Here is a 17,755-nt window from a genome sequence, read left to right as displayed (position 1 = left end):
GTTTCTTGACTTTTTAGTAATCACCATTCTGACTGGCGTGAAATGGTATCTCACTGTAGTTTTGATTTGCATTTCTTTAATGATCACTGATGTTGAGCTTTTTTTCATGTTTGTTGGCCACATAAATGTCTTCTTTTGAGAAGCGTTTCTTCTTGTTTTTTGCTCACTTTTTAATGAGGTTCTTTGTTTTATTCTTGTAAATTTTTTTAAGTTCTTTGTAGACTCTGGATATTAATCTTTGTCAGATGGAGAGATTGCAAAAATGTTCTCCCATTCTGTAGACTGTTCACTCTGATGATAATTTCTTTTGCTGTGCAGAAACTCTTTAATTGATACCATTTGTCAATGTTTGCTTTTGTTGCAATTGCTTTTGACACTTTCATCATGAAATCTTTGCCCATGCCTATGTCCTGAATGGTATTACCTAAATTTTATTTTAGGGTTCTTGTAGTTTTGGGTTTCAAATTTAAGTCTTCAATTCATCTTGAGTTAATTTTTGTGTAAGTGTAAGAAAGGGGGTCCAGTTTCAATTTTCTGCCTATGGCTGGCTAGTTCTCCCAGCACCATTTATTAAAAGGGAATCCTTTTCTCATTTCTTGTTTTTGTCAGGTTTTTCAAAGATCAGATGGTTGTAGATATGCAGTCTTACTTCTGAGTTCTCTACTCTGTTCCATTGGTCTATGTGTCTGTTTTTATTGTTAGTTTGTTTTTTGAGACGGAGTCTCGCTCTGTCACCCAGGCTGGAGTGCAGTGGTGTGATCTCAGCTCACTGCAAGCTCCGCCTCCTGGGTTCATGCCATTCTCCTGCCTCAGCCTCCCGAGTAGCTGGGACTACAGGCACCCGCCACCATACCCGGCTAATTTTTTGTATTTTCTTTAGTAGAGACGGGTTTCACCATGTTAGCCAGGATGGTCTCGATCTCCTGACCTCGTGATCCGCCCACCTCGGCCTCCCAAAGTGCTGGGATTACAGGCGTGAGCCACTGCACCCAGCCTATGTATCTGTTTTTATACCAGTACCAGGCAGCTTTGGTTACTATAGCCTTGTAGCATAGTTTGAAGTTGGATATCATGATGCCTCCAGCTTTGTTCTTTTTGCTTAGGATTCTCTTGGCTATGAGGGGTCTTTCGGGGTTTCATATGAATTTTAAAGTAGTTTTTTTTCTAATTCTGTGAAGAATGTCAGTGGTAGTTTAGTCAGAATAGCATGGAATCTATAAATTACTTCGAGCAGTGTGGCCATTTTTACAATATTGATTCTTTCTGTCTTTTTCATTTGTTTGTGTCCTCTCTGGTTTTCTTGTGCAGTGGTTTGTAGTTCTCCTTGAAGAGGTATATCACTTCCCTTGTTAGCTGTATTCCTTTATTCTCTTTGTAGCAATTGTGAATGGGAGTTTATTCATGATTTGGCTCTCTGCTTGTTTATTGTTGGTGTATTGAAATGCTTGTGATTTTTGCCTATTGATTTTGTATCCTGAGGCTTTGCTGAAGTTGCTTATTAGGTGAAGAAGATTTTGGGAAGAGACAATGGGGCTTTCTAGATCCAGGATCGTGTCATCTGCAAACATGTCATCTGCAAGCTTCTGCAGACAGAAGTTTGACTTCCTGTTTGAATACTGCTTATTTATTTCTCTTGCCTGATTTCCCTGGCCAGAACTTCCAATACTATGTTAAATAGGAGTGGCGAGAGGGCATCCTTGTCTAGTGCTAGTTTTCAAGGGGAATGCTTCCAGTTTTTGCTCTTTTAGTGTGATATTGGCTGTGGGTTTGTCATAGATAGTTCATATTATTTTGAGGTATGTTCCGTGAATACCTAGTTTATTGAGAGTTTTTAACATGAAGGGATGTTGAATTTGATCGAAGGCTTTTTCTGCGTCTATTGAGATAATCATGTGGTTTTTGTCTTTAAATCTGTTTATGTGATGAATTATGTTTATCGATTTTTGTATGTTGAACCAGCCTTGCATCCTGGGAATAATGCTGACTTGACTGTGGTGGATAAGCTTTTTGATGTGTTGCTGGATTCAGTTTGCAAGTATTTTATTGAGAATTTTTGTACTGATGTTTATCAGGGATATTGGCTTGAAGGCTTTTTTGTTTGTTTTCTTCTGTTTTTTTGTTGTATATCTGCCAGGTCTTGATATCAGGATGATGCTGGTCTCATAGAATGAGTTAAGGAGAGGCCTGTCCTTTTCTATCATTTGGAATAGTTTCAGAAGAAATGGTACCAGATCCTCTTTGTACCTCTGGTAGAATTCAGCTATAAATTCATCCTATCCTGGACTTTTTATGGTTGGTAGGCTATTGACTATTTGTTACCGCCTCTATTTCAGAACTTGTTATTGGTCTTTTCAGGGATTCAATTTCTTCCTGTTCAGACTTGAAAGGATGGATGTGTCCAGGAATTTATCCATTTCTTCTAGGTTTTCAGTTTTTGTGCATAGAGGTGTTTGTAGTACTTTCCAAAGGTTGTTTTTATTTCTATGGGGTCAATGGTGATATCCCTTTTATAATTTTTTATTGTCTATTTCATTCATCTCTATTTTCTTTATTAGTCTAGCTAGCATCTATTTTATTAATTTTGTCAAAATAACATCTCCTGGATTCATTGATTTTTTTTTTTTTTTTGAAGGGTTTTTTGTGTCTCTGTCTTTCATTTCCAGTCTGAATCTGGTTATTTCTTATCTTCTGCTAGCTTTAAGGTTTGTTTGCTCTTGGTTTTCTCGTTCCTTTAGTTGTGATGTTAGGGTGTCCATTTGAGGTCTTTCTGGCTTTTTCATTTCGGTATTTAGTGTTATAAATTTCCCCATTAACACTGCTTTAGCTGTGTGCCAGAGATTCTGGTACATTGTCTCTTCATTCTCATTGGTTTCAAATAATTTTTTGATTTCTGATTTTTTTTTTTTTTTTTTTTTTTTGAGACAGAGTTCTTCTCTTGTCACCCAGGCTGGAGTGCAGTGGCACGATCTCGGCTCACTGCAACCTCCGCCACCCAGGTTCAAGTGAGTCTCCTGCCTCAGCCTCCCGAGTAGCTGGGATTACAGGCACCCACCACCACGCCTGGCTAATATTTTGTATTTTTAGCAGAGATGGTATGTTTCACCATGTTTGCCAGGCTGGTCTCGAATCCTGACCTCTAGTGATCCACCCACCTTGACCTCTAACTGAGACCATCCTGGCCAACATAGTGAAACCCCATCTCTACTAAAAATACAAAAAATTAGCCGGGTGTGGTGACGCGTGCCTGTAGTTTCAGCTACTCGGGTGGCTGAGGCAGGAGAATCACTTGAAGCCAGGAGGCAGAGGTTGCAGCGAGCCAAGATTGCACTACTGCACTCCAGCCTGGCGACAGAGCCAGACTCTGTTTCAAAAAAAAAAGTGCTGGGATTACTGAGCCATCACATGCCTGGTGAGTTTCTTACTCTTTAGTTTTAATTTGATTTCATTGCAGTCTGAGAGAATGTTATGATATCAGTTCTTTTGCATTTGCTGAGAAGTGTTTCACTTCCAATTATGTTATTAATTTTTTTCTTTTCTTTCTTGTTTTTTTTTTTCTTGAGAGTCCCGCTCTGTTGCCCAGGCTGGAGTGTGATAGCATGATCTCAGCTCACTGCATCCTCCACCTCCCGGGTTCAAGCCATTCTCCTGTCTCAGCCTCTTGAATAGCTGGGATTACAGGCGCATGCTGCCACGCCTGGCTAATTTTTTGTTTTTTTAGTAGAGATGGGGTTTCACCCTGTTCCCCAGGCTGGACTTGAACTCCTGAGCTCAGGCAATCCACCCACCTTGGCCTCCGAAAGTGCTAGGATTACAAGGTGAGCCACCATGCCCAGCCATGTGATCAATTTTAGAGTAAGTGCCATGTGGAACTTAGAAGAATGTGCATTGTGTTGTTTGTGGCTGAGTTCAAGCCTTGTTACTTTTCTGTCTCAATAATCTGTCTAATATTAACCGAGGGGCATTAAAGTCTCTCACTATTATTATATGGAAGTCTAAGTCTCTTTATAGTTCTCTAAGAATGTGTTTTATGAATCCGGGTGCTCCTTGAATTGATCTCTTTACTATTATGTAATGCACTTCTTTGTCTTTTTTGACCTTTGTTGATTTAAAGTTTGTTTTATCAGAAACTATGATTGCAGGCCGGGCGTGGTGGCTCACGCCTGTAATCCCAGCACTTTGGGAGGCCAAGGCAGGCAGATCGTGAGGTCAGGAGATTGAGACAATCCTGGCTAACACAGTGAAACCCTGTCTCTACTAAAAATACAAAAAATTACCTGAGAGTGGTGGCGGGCGCCTGTAGTCCCAGCTACTCGGGAGGCTGAGGCAGGAGAATGGTATGAACCCAGGAGGCGGAACTTGCAGTGAGCTGAGATCGCACCACTGCACTCCAACTGGGCAACAGAGTGAGGCACCGTCTCAAAAATAAAAAAGGAACTATGATTGCAACCCCCGCTTTTTTTCTGCTTTTATGTGCTTTGTCAATTTTCCTCCATTCCTTTACTTTGAGCCTACACTTGTCTTTTTATGTGAAGTAGGTCTCTTGAATACAGCACACAAATGGGTCATGACTCTATCCAGCTTGCCCTTCTGTGTCTTTCAATTGAGGCATTCAACCTATTACATTTAAGGCTAATATTGTTATGTGTGATTTTGATTCTATCCAAGTGGTGCTAGCTGCTTATTTTGCAGAGTCATTGATGTAGTTGTTTTATAGCATCGTTCATCTTTATACTTCACTGTGTTTTTGCAGTGGCTGGTAATGGTTTTTCTCTTTCCATATTTATTCCTTCTTTCATAGCTCTATCTAGTAAGGCAGGCCTGGTGGTCATGTATTCCTTCAGCATTTGCTTCTCTGAAAAGAATTTTATTTTTCTCCGCTTATGAAGACTTAGTAATGTTATTTTATTGTTTTATTTGATTCTTGTATCTTTGTTCCTCATTTTCTCTTTTTCTTTGTGTCTTTTTTATACTTATCTTGATATACTTTTACTTCTTTCTTGTTTGTTTTGTGTATCTATACAGATATATTCTTGATGGTGTATTGGGAATTACATAAAACCTCTAAAAGCTACAACAGTGTATTTTAATCTGGTAAAAAATGAACTTCAGCTGGATTCATAAATTTTTTCTCATGCCCTCAAATTTGTCATTGATGTTGCTAATCATATGTTTTGTTGTATATTCATTAACAAATGTTTATAATTATTTCTATTCTTTTACCTTTCAAATTTCAGAGAATAATTAAAAATGTTTTTGTGCCATATTATTATAATGCTAAGAAATTCCATTTTTGTGTATGTGCATTTTTTTCCCCAGAAAATAATGTATATGATATAATTATTTATAAAATTATTTTGTTTAATCATATTATTTTCAGTAGAAGCAACTGCTTTCCGCATCTTTTATGTTTAGGGCATATGAAGTGCCAATATATTTTTTCAGAATTTGGTTGTTTTTGAAGGTTTTTTTCTTTTTATTTGGCAGGACTGTTATTATTCTGACTTGATAGCTATTTTTTTTAGGACTTTGACTATATCACACAGTTTCCTTCTAGCCTGCAAAGGTTTTGTTGACAGTTGACTGACTATCTTATAAGACTATGCTTGTAAATGGCACACCATTTTTATCTTGCAGCTCCATTCTCTTCTTGTCTGTGGCTTTTGAAATTGTGCTTATATATGTGTTTGTTATAAATATCTTTGTATGTATCCTAATTGTTTGTTGAGCTTCTTCATTTTGACATTATTTTTTCTTTCAGAATTTTTGAGTTATATTTTCTTTTGATATTTTTTACCTTTTATAATTTGTTTTTTTGGATATTTTGAATATTTTTTTCTTATCTTCAGTTTTTTCTGATTTTCTGTAGTTCTCTGTATTCCTAATTTACTCATTGAATATTCAGTTTATTTTTAATTTTTAAAATTAGTATATACTTTTTTTTGGTTTCTTTCTGACAATTTTATATTTTTGATAGAACCATTTTGCCCTATTTTGTATTCATTGTAATCTTTGATTAAAATTCGGGCATTAAATAAAGCTACCTGACACAATTTTTATCATGTAGCTTTCTCCTGGCATAGTCTGAAAACAATTATCTCGGATCGTGGGAGATTCTCAAACATGTTCTTAGAATGTATCTTGTCTAAAATTTTGTGTTTACATTTTAGTTAAAGGAGTTTATTTCTGCTTCATCTTAATCAGTAACCATTTGCTATATCTGTTTTCTGTCTGTTGTACTGCAGTCTCTCTGCTGCTGTAACATTTACTGTTGGTCTCAGCAGACCCAAACTGTAATTCCAAAATATACCACCATTTTTTTTCAGCACTTTATGTTATGGGAGACCAGTTTCTGGAAAGGCCTCTAGTAGCAAGTAATGTAGATATATGTGCCAGTATTGTATTTGTTTACTAAAAAAGAAACCAAAAGTTAGCAATTTATGTGGAAAGGCACTATGTTATATTGGGGAGTAGGAAGAACTGTGTTGGGTAAATGTAACAGACTTTTCTTTTTCTTCTGTATCTTTGCATTCTTGTGTACTCACCTGTGTACTCACCTGGGGAAATTTACACAGTTATTTATAAGTCTTCCTCATGTATTTTGGTCAGTATGTTTTTATTATATTTATATGTCTATGAAGGATTTAGGGCCTGTGGTATTTTATTATGGCATCTTGCTTATGTAGTTTGTATAATATAGGTTAGATTTGTAAAGTATGTTTATCAGAGTCTAGTAAATTGAATAATTTGTTGTTTTTATTTCTTTCAGCTATGTGTTCTTATTTTACCAAAGACCTTTGGCCAGAGCAAGACATAAAAGATTCTTTCCAACAAGTGATACTGAGAAGATACGGAAAATGTGAACATGAGAATTTACAATTAAGAAAAGGCTCTGCAAGTGTGGATGAGTGTAAGGTGCACAAAGAAGGTTATAATGAACTAAACCAGTGTTTGACAACTACCCAGAGCAAAATATTTCAATGTGATAAATATATAAAAGTCTTTCATGAAAATTTAAATTCAAATAGACATAAGACAAGACATACTGGAAAGAAACCTTTCAAATGTAAAAAATGTGACAAATCATTTTGCATGCTTTTACACCTAAGTCAACATAAAAGAATTCATATTAGAGAGAATTCTTACCAATGCGAAGAATGTGACAAAGTCTTTACGCGGTTCTCAACCCTTACTAGACACAAGAGAATTCATACTGGAGAGAAACCCTTCAAATGTAAAGAATGTGGCAAAGCTTTTAAGCACTCTTCAACCCTTACTACACATAAGATGATTCATACTGGAGAGAAACCCTACAGATGTGAAGAATGTGGCAAAGCCTTCTGCCATTCCTCACACCTTACTACACATAAGATAATTCATACTGGAGAGAAACCTTACAAATGTGAAGAATGTGGCAAAGCTTTTAACCAATCCTCAAACCTTAGGAAACATAAGATAATTCATACTGGAGAGAAACTCCACAAATGTGAAGAATGTGGCAAAGCTTTTAACCGATCCTCAAACCTTACTACACATAAGAGAATTCACACTGGAGAGAGACCCTACAAATGTGAAGAATGTGGCAAAACTTTTAACCGATCCTCAAACCTTGCTAAACATAACATAATTCATACTGGAAAGAAATCTTACAAACGTGGAGAATGTGGTAAAACCTTTAACCAGTCCTCAACTCTTACTAAACATAAGAAAATTCAGCAGGACATGGTGGCTTACGCCTGTAATCCCAGCACATTGAGAGGACGAGGCGAGCAGATCGCGAGGTCAGGAGTTTGAGACCAGCCTGGCACATGGTGAAACCCTGTCTCTACTAAAAATACCAAAATTTGCTGGGTGTGGTGGCGGGCACCTGTAATCCCAGCTACTCAGGGGGCAGAAGCAGGAGAATCATTTGAACCCAGGAGGCACAGTTTGCAGTGAGCCAAGATCGTGCCATTCTACTCCAGCCTGGGCCACAAGGCAAGACTCTGTCGCACAAAAAAAAAAAAAAAGGAAAATTCATCCTGGAAAGAAACCTCATAACTGTGAAGAATATCGCAATGCTTTCAACCAGTCCTTGAATCTTATTGAAGAAAATAATTCACACTGGAGAGAAACTCTACAAATGTGAAGAATGTGGCAAAGCTTTTAACCAGTCCTCAAACTCTTACTAAGCATTAAAAAAATTCATACTGTACAGAAACCCTATGAGGGTGAAAAACATGGCAAAGCCTTTAACAAGCTTTCAATTCTTAACAGAGATAAGATAATTTATACTGGAAAGAAATTCTACAAACAAGAAAGATGTGACAATGCTTTTGACAACACCTCAAACTTTTCTAACCATAAAAGAAATTATGCTGGTGAGAAATCTTAGAAATCTGAAGAATGAGACAAAGCCTTTAAATGGTTGTCACATTTGATTGTAGGTAAGATAATTCATACTAGAGAAAACACCTACATGTGTGAACAGTGTGGCAAAACTTAACCAATGCTCACACCTTATTGCACAGGAAAGCATTTATACTTGAGATAAATTATACAAACATAAAGACTGAAAAAGTCATTAATATATGTTCATGTCTTAACACTAGAGAGTTCATACTTAATAAAATCATTATATGTACAATTACTGTCAAAAGATCTTTCAGAAAATACAAGCTTTTGACTAGGCACGGTGGCTCAGGCCTGTAATCCCAACACTTTGGTAGGCCAAGGCAGGTGGATCATGAGGTCAGGAGTTTGAGACCAGCCTATCCAAGATGCTGAAACCCCATCTCTACTAAAAATATAACAATTAGCCGGGCATGGTTGTGATGCATGTAATCCTAGCTACCCAAGAGGCTGAGGCAGGAGAATCACTTGAACTCAGGGAGGGAGAGGTTACAGTGAGCTGAGATTACACCACTGCACTCTAGCCTGGGCCACAGAGCAAGACAACATCAATAAAAAAAAAGAAAAGAAAAGAAAAGAAAATACAAACTTTTACAGTGAAGAGTATTTATTTTGAAGATGAACATTACAAATATAAAGAGGGTTGTAGTGCCTTTATTTGTTTCATAGATCTTATTGTAGACATTTTTTGTAGAGGAAAAACTCTGAAGCAGTTTCTCACACATTGTTCAATATCAGGGAATTCATGTTGAAGAAAAATCGTGCAAATATGTAATAAATTTGGAAAAACACTCTTTCAAAAACTATAGCTTAGAAAACGAGAGTCCATGGCTGGGCGTGGTGGCTCACGCCTGTAATCCCAGCACTTTGGGAGGTCGAGGCAAGCAGATCATGAGGTCAGGAGATCAAGATCATCCTGGCTAACATGGTGAAACCCCGTCTCTACCAAAAAATACAAAAAATTAACTGGGTGTGGTGGCGGGCACCTGTAGTCCCAGCTACTCGGGAGGCTGAGGCAGGAGAATGGTGTGAACCGGGGAGGCAGAGCTTGCAGTGAGCCGAGATCGCACCACTGCACTCCAGCCTGGGCAACAGAGCGAGACTCTGTCTCAAAAAAAAAGAAAAAAAACAGAATAAATTCATCATGTCAATTCTAAGTAACATTAAACATGTTTTATTAAACATCGTGATTTTAATTTTTAAAAGATGAGATTCGTCACTTCTGTCAAAATACCTACCTTGGAAAAAAGAAAATAGGATGCAGGAAAACATCCAGTGGCAATTGTTGCTACATAGCTAGAAGGCTACATATGTTTCAGTTATTAGACAACCATTTCGATACTCTGTGGCTTTTAAAAAGATTACTGCCCCTGTATTGGGACATAAATCTTAACAATACATACAATTTGACAACTTGAAATTTATTGGTATTGTTATGAGCTGTTTAACTGACAAAGTTTTACTTTGACATTTGAATAAAACATCTAATATGCAATTTGCTTAACACATACTTTGCATATCAACTGCTATAATATAAACTTTTATTGTAACAATGGGAATATAAGATATAAAGATATTTTTACATAGTAGAAGTGAACCAATGAATCCTTTAAGATGAAATGTGAAATCCTGGCAGGGAGGGGAAAAGAACAGAACATATTAACAGAATGCCCTAAGATGGTCTGGGAATACTTACCCCAAATCAATATTTCGTCAAGCAGATCACATAGCAAAGCTACTAATGTTATTAAGCACTGAACCTAAGGTATGTAAATAGAGAGTAAAAATTTGTAATACGCACACACACAAAAAGTTCATACTAGAATATGTTTTTGCAGATGCAGTAAAAGTAAAAAATATTTAATCCATAATTAAGTCTGTGTAAATATCAGAGAATTTGTGGTAGAAATACATAAGGCACTGACACGTCAGATATACTAAATCAGAGGGCTGAGTATAGAAAATAAAACTAAAGATAGAAAAATTATTTGTAAGGCCGGGCGCGGTGGCTCAAAGCTACAATCCCAGTCCTAAAAGACTTTATTTCTTGAAAAATATTACAGATTTTTTGAAAAGTAAATAATGATGTCATTCAACTCTGAAATAGTTTCCTGCTGTTTCTTCATTCCTATTGGATTCGTGTGTGAAAGTATGGGATCAATTGTTGCTGTATCAAAGATATGAGAAATTCTTATTTTGTTTTGTTCTGTTTATTGAGATGGAGTTTCACTCTTTCGCCCAGACTGGAGTGCAGTGGTGTGATCTTGGCTCACTGCAACATTTGACTTCCAGTTTCAAGCGATTCTCCTGCCTCAGCCTCCCGAGTAACTGAGATTACAGGTGCACACCACCACACCCAGCTAATTTTTGTATTTTTAGTAGAGACAGGATGTCATCGTGTTGGCCAGGCTGGTCTCGAACTCCTGACATCGTGATCCACCCACCTCGGCCTACCGAGGTGCTGGGATTACAGGCATGAGCCACTGCTCCTGGCAAGAGATTCTTTTTTATTAGGTGGGCATTATTTGTGATCTTTTCTATTGGAAAGTAAAGACATTAGAATGTAAGATGCATAGTGAAAATATAAGTGGAGAGGCTCTTTGGAGTTAACTTACAATATTGAGTGATGCATGAGGTTGGTGTTCAGAGTAATTCTGCATTATGAAAAAACGTTTAATTTTATTTAAAATTAAATTTAGTAGTATATTATCGTACTTATTGTACTTTTATATGATAAGATGCAGTACATTTTTTAAAATTTTAGATTGTGTGAAGTTAATAGTTTACCTTAACATTTTTAACATGTTAAATACTATTGTGCATTCAATGAAGCATTGTTATACCACAAACTTTACCCTCTTCCACCTTACTCAAGGGTATAGGTAAAAGATGTAACAATATGCTATTTAGTAACATGATAGATTAACATCTGTAGTAATTTTTTTTTTGCCAGTGGCTTTAAACTGCAAATAAGTTAAAGAATATTTCTGTAGGTTAAATTTTTATTTTGTTTTTAATCATTTAAATTTATTTTGATTTTGGTGGGTACATGAGTATATATGCACTATATGGCATATTTTAATACAAGAATACAATATATAATAATATCAGGGTTAAGTGAGGCATCCTTCACCTGTAACATTTCTCCTTTGTTTTACAAAGAATCCAATTCTACACTTTTTTTTATTTTTTATTTTTATTTTTATTTATTTATTTTTTTGAGACGGCATCTCGCTCTGTTGTCCTGGCTGGAGTGCAGTGGCGCCATCTCGGCTCGCTGCAAGCTCCACCTCCCGGGTTCACACCATTCTCCTGCCTCAGCCTCCCAAGCAGCTGGGACTACAGGCACCCACCACCATGCCCGGCTACTTTTGTATTTTTAGTAGAGACAGGGTTTCACTGTGTTGACCAGGATAGTCTTGATCTCCTGATCTTGTGGTCCACCCACCTCAGCCTCCCAAAGTGCTGGGATTACAGGCGTGAGCCACCGTGCCCAGCCACTTTAAAAAAATTTTTAAATATACAATTAAATTGTTATTTACCATAGGGTTATTTTTATGGTTGTAATAAAAATTATATATGAGCAAAAATAAAATTCATTTCTAAACTCTTAATATTTTTTCAAATTTGCTATATATTTTTCTTTGAACATGTGGTCTGTCTGCCTGCAAACACACAGACTTTTTGATTCACATAGAGTTAAATATATATTAGTCTAAAGATAAACTAGATGTAAGAAAATTATGGAATAAGTGTGTGTGTGTGTGTGAGTTTGTAACTATTTTCAAAAGAATAATATGGTAACAAAAATCATTTTAATAAGGTGACTACTATAAAACTAAAAACCTAAAAAATACCAAAAGCAAATGTATACTTTGTGCTTTGTATTGAATTTATTACTGTACAATCCATGACTTAACAGTTCTGAATCTTTTCATGCAAACTGTCTGTATATACTTGCCTGATACTCATGCTAGACCCATACTTCGTTTCTAACATATTTTTTTGTTTTATAGTTTAGGAAGTATTATATGAGCTGGTCTGTGATTATAAGAATTTTATGAAATTTAGTGCACACAAGATAATATTTAGATGTAATTCCAAAAGTAATATATTAAGTTACATTTTACTTAGAGCAGTTGATTTTGTTCTTTTAAGGAAAGAACAATAAGTTTTGAGTTTTCTTTAGTGATTGTTCCTTTCACTTTTTATAATTGACATGAGTATATTTATTTATTGAGTCAATTTGTTCAGGTAAGTACTAGGGACGCTTCATAAGTCATGAGGATTTTTTATATATAAATGTGGCAAACATATTACAGTTCTTACTGTGTAATCAATGCTCCATAATAATTCATAAGTATTCCTGCTGGAGTTAGTTTGTAATTTCAACTCAGATGAAAAATATCAATGGTGAAGAAATAAGATTGATTCTTCATATGGAGTGGACCTTTTTTCCGGACTATAAAACAATTTTGCTGAATTTATAGAGAAATTCTGACCGAGGCAGATGCATCACCTTAGGTCAGGAGTTTCAGACCAGCCTGGTGAAACCTGGTCTCTAGGAAAACTACAAAAATTAGCTGAGCGTGGTGGCATCCACCTGTAGCCCAGCTACTCAGGAGGCTTAGGCAGGAGAATTGCTTGAACCCGGGAGGCGAAGGTTGTGGTGAGCCGAGATTGTACCATTGCACTACAGCCTGGGTGACAGAGCAAGACTCCTCAGAAAAAAAAAAGAGAGAAATTCTGCTTATTTTCTACTTCAGATACGTTTCTCTTATGTATTTTCCAACTATATGCATCACAGCTCTTCTTCTGAATTATAGCTACAGTTTTCTCACTGTTCTGTTCACCCCGTTTGATTTCACATGGTACTTTCTAGATTTTGATGAGAAAATTCTATTTTTAGTGCGCTCAAAAATGGATTTTAACTGGAGAGTTTGCTTATCAATATAACTTTCAGATTAATTAATTAAGATAAAAGGCAGCCAGGTGTGGTGGCTCACTCCTGTAATCTCAGCACTTTGGGAGGCCCAGACAAGTGGATCACTTGAGGTCAGGAGCTCGAGACCAGCCTGATCAACATGGTGAAACCCCGTGTCCACTACAAATACAAAATTAGCCACATGTTGTGGCTTATGCCTGTAATCCCAGCTACTTGGGAGGCTGAGGCAGGAGAATCGCTTGAACCCAGGAGGCGGAGGTTGTAGTGAGCCGAAATTGCACCATTGCACTCCAGCCTGGACAAGAGCAAAACTCCCTCTCAAAAAAAAAAAAAAAAAAAAAGAAATGATAAAAGGCACACACTGTCCATAGGTAAGCGGATTAAATTAGCATTGGTTTTCTTTATTTTTAAAAGAAAAATCTTATCAGATTCTTATACAAAGTGTGGCAAACACAAAACTTGCTTTAAAATATGGAAATTAAATTTTTAAGAGAGTTAATGGTAAGTAAATGAATTTAATGGGTTTTTTTGTTTGTTTTGTTTTTGTTTTTGTTTTTTTTGAGATGGAGTCTCGCTCTGTCTCCCAGGCTGGAGTGCAGCGGTGTGATCTCGGCTCACTGCAAGCTCCGCCTCCCAGGTTCACGCCATTCTCCCGCCTCAGCCTCCCGAGTAGCTGGGACTACAGGCACTTGCCACCACGTCCGTCTAATTTTTTGTATTTTTAGTAGAGACAGGGTTTCACCGTGTTAGCCAGGATGATCTCGATCTCCTGACCTTGTGATAACGCCCGCCTCGACCTCCCAAAGTGCTGGGATTGCAGGTGTGAGCCACCGTGCCCAGCCACAAATTTAATTTTCTATGATATAATTACAGCACAATTTACATTTCCATGCACAATCTTTTAAGTGTGATGTTAAAGGTTGCAAAATAATGAAATGACCTGTGAATTTAAACTTTAGAAAAATATATCTTTTCCATATTGATTTTACAATTTGAAGAAATTTCTCTTATATATTTTTATATATATTATATGATTATCTTATTTTATATATATATATATTTAGTGGGAGAAGTTTAGTCTACGGTTTTTATTTTTAATCACCAAGCTATAGCCAACTCCTGGGTCATTTTCTCTGAAAAACATTTGGAGATCATGACAGCTTTTGGATTAAAACATTCTCTGTTGTTTTGCATGCAAACTAGTTTACTGTGTTCACAGAGTGGCCAGTCATGGGACCATAAACAACACCTGCCCCTTTAGTGTCTTTCATACCATTACCATCAGCACCAGAAACTCCAGGTGCCCTAAGCTTAAAGTAAAAGTCCTAAAGTACATAAGCTTCTCCCATGCAATGTGCTGGGTCCAGAACACGCTGTTAAATATCAGAGTTCCTATGGTTATGACTGACAAATGACAATAATAGCCCCAAAATACATATTTTTGATACTGTTTAGCCAAGATTATCACAAAGACACAGACAGTATTTGACACATTCTTATTCTATAACGTTTTAAAAATATTTTCTCTTGACAGATAAAATGTGCACTTTTTCTGTAAAACAATATTTTTTTTTTTTTTTTTTTGAGACGGAGTCTCGCTCTGTCACCCAGGCTTGAGTGCAGTGGCCGGATCTCAGCTCACTGCAAGCTCCGCCTCCCGGGTTTACGCCATTCTCCTGCCTCAGCCTCCCGAGTAGCTGGGACTACAGGCGCCTGCCACCTCGCCCGGCTAGTTTTTTGTATTTTTAGTAGAGACGGGGTTTCACCATGTTAGCCAGGATGGTCTCGATCTCCTGACCTCGTGATCCGCCCGTCTCGGCCTCCCAAAGTGCTGGGATTACAGGCTTGAGCCACCGCGCCCGGCCCAATATTTTGAACATACTGTTAAATATCAGAATTCCTATGATTATGACTAAAAAATTAAATGACAATAGTCCCCAAACTATGCATTTTTATACTATTTAGCCAATCACAAAGACACAGTATTTGACACATTGTTATTCTTTTATAATGTTTTAAAAATTTTAACTTGACAGATAAAATGTGTACTTTTTCTGTAGAACATAATATTTTGAAGTATATATACATTGTTATTATTTCTAGGTAATTAATACTTTATCTCATATAGTTAACATGTTTTTGGTGAGACCACGTGACATTGTCTTATCATTTTTCAAAAATCCAAATACATTATGAACTATAGTCACCATGTTGAACAATAAATCTCTTGAACCTGTTTCTCCTATTTGACTATAATTATGTATTATTTGACAGACATTTTTCCAACCCTCCATTTCTTCTAAATACCTTGGCATCTGATAGTCACCATTTTACTCTACTCTCTACATCAATGGGATTAAGTTTTTTGGAATCCATGTGTAGGTGAAATCATGAGACACTAATCTTTCTGTGCCTGGCCTATCCGAACTAATATAATGTCCTCCAGCTGAATCCATGTGATTTAAAATAATACAGTCTTTTTTTCTTTTTTTTTAGGCCAGGTGTGGTAGCTCACACCTGTAATCTCAGCACTGTGGGAAGCCAGGGCAGGTGGATTGCTTGAGCCCAGGAGTTTGAGACCAGCCTGGTCAACATGGAAAAACTCCGTCTCTACTAAAAAACCAAAACAGCTGGGCATGGTAGTGCACGCCTGTAATCCCAGCTACTCCAGAGGCTGAGGCATGAGAATCCCTTGAGCCAGGGATGCAGAGTTTGCAGTGAACTGAGATCGTGCCACTCCACTCCAGTCTAGGTAGCAGAGTGAGATTCAGTCTCGAGAAAAAAAAGGAATTTTCTTATTTAAATAATAAATAGTATTCCACTGTATATATCTACCACATAGTCTTCATTTACTCATTAGATGTTGAACTGTTTATTCTATATTGTGGCTATTGTGAAAAGTGCTGCAAACAACAGAACAGCAAATGTTTCTTCATTCTGATTTTATTTTTTTTGGATACATATCCTGTAGCGCAATTGCTTTTATGACATGGTAGTTTAAGCTTTTTGAGAAATCTCTATTTTGTTTTTCATAATCTCTGTCTTCATTTACATTTCAAACCAACAGTGTGCAACCCTTCCCTTTTCTTCACATCTTTACCAACACTTTTTCTTTTTAATAAGAGTCATTCTAACAGGAATGAGTTGACATCTCCTAGTTTTGTTTTTTCTTTTTTGTCTTGCCTTTTTGTGACAATTGACAGCATTTTTAAATATATCCATTGGCCATTATGTATGTATCTTTTTTGAAAAATACTTATTTCAGCTACTTATTTTTAATAGTTACTTATTTTTGTTGTATTGTCATTTGAGTTTTTATATATTTTTGATATTAACCCCTTGTCACATATAATTTGCAAATATTTTCTCCCTTTTTTTAGTTGTCGCATTCTGTTGATTGTATCAGATTCTGTGCAGCAGCTTTTTAGTTTGAAGTGATCTGACTGACTTGTTCTTCCTTTTCTGTCCTGGGATACTTAGGTTAAATTTAAAAATTTGCTGCCCAGACCAATGTTATGGGGCTTTCACTCTATTTTTTGGTAGTTTAAGAGTTTTAGGCCTTACATTTAAGTGACTAGTTTATTTTGAGTTTATTTTTATGTATGATGTGAGATGAGGGTGTCACTTTTCTTTCTCTGCAGGTGGATATAAAGTTTTCTAAACATTTATTGAAGATACTGTTATTTCCCTTAAAAAACAGTCACCTGTATTTAAAATCAGTTAGCTGTAAATACATGGATATATTTCTGTATAAAATTATACAGGAATAATTTAACTTCCTTTTCTCCAATCTGGATGCCTTTGATTTTATTCTCTAATTTCTTTCTCTTGGATATTTAGTATTATGTTTAGAAAGACTGACTAGAGTGGACATTCTTGCCTTGTTCTAGCTCTTAAAGTAAAAGCTTACAACATATCCCTGTTTAGTATGGCATTTTTTGGTTATATGTGCCATTTATTGGTTGAAGTGCATTTGTTCTATACCTAATATTTTCAGAGATTTATCATAAGGGAATGTTAAATTTTGTCAAACTTCTATTGTGCATCTATTTTTTCCTTTTTGCACTCTGCATCTATTTAAATATTAGAGATGTGAAATCACTAATTCTACATACATACAAAAAATGAGAGACTTTGAACATCTCTATGCCTGAAAACTAGAAAATTTGGAGAAAATAAATAAACTCCTGGATACACACAACTTTTAAGGATTGAACCAGGAAGAAACCGAATTCTTGAATAGGGCAAAAATGTATAAAATATATAATAAAATTAGTGATAAAAAACCTACCAACCATAAAAAGCCCTGGATTATATAAAATCACAGCCAAATTTTACCATATATACAAAGATGAGCTGGTACTAATTCTACTGAATGTATTCCAAAATATCAACGTGGAATTCCACCTTAACTCATTATAT

General features: G+C 36.3%; 1 protein-coding gene across 6 annotated transcripts in view; it reads left to right on the top strand.

Annotated features, from left to right (window-relative positions):
• The window catches only part of LOC110741837 (zinc finger protein 431-like), a 51,678-nt gene extending 35,731 nt beyond the window's left edge, over window positions 1–15,947 (top strand). For 4 of the 6 annotated variants that reach the window (XM_031661992.1, XM_021930293.2, XM_031661993.1 and 1 more), the window contains one exon: window positions 6,767–8,763. In XM_031661992.1, coding sequence (XP_031517852.1) covers window positions 6,767–7,791 — 1,025 coding nt within the window. In that variant the 3' untranslated portion in view covers window positions 7,792–8,763. Of the gene's footprint in view, window positions 1–3,773; window positions 3,816–6,766; window positions 8,764–15,829 lie in introns of those variants that run through there. The other 2 variants (XR_004181550.1, XM_021930295.2) reach the window with 2 other exon arrangements.
• Window positions 15,948–17,755: the final 1,808 nt, after the last annotated feature.

Source organism: Papio anubis, unplaced genomic scaffold (assembly GCF_008728515.1).
Source record: "Papio anubis isolate 15944 unplaced genomic scaffold, Panubis1.0 scaffold332, whole genome shotgun sequence".
Lineage (NCBI taxonomy): Eukaryota > Metazoa > Chordata > Mammalia > Primates > Cercopithecidae > Papio > Papio anubis.
This window is presented reverse-complemented; position numbering and strand designations above follow the sequence as displayed.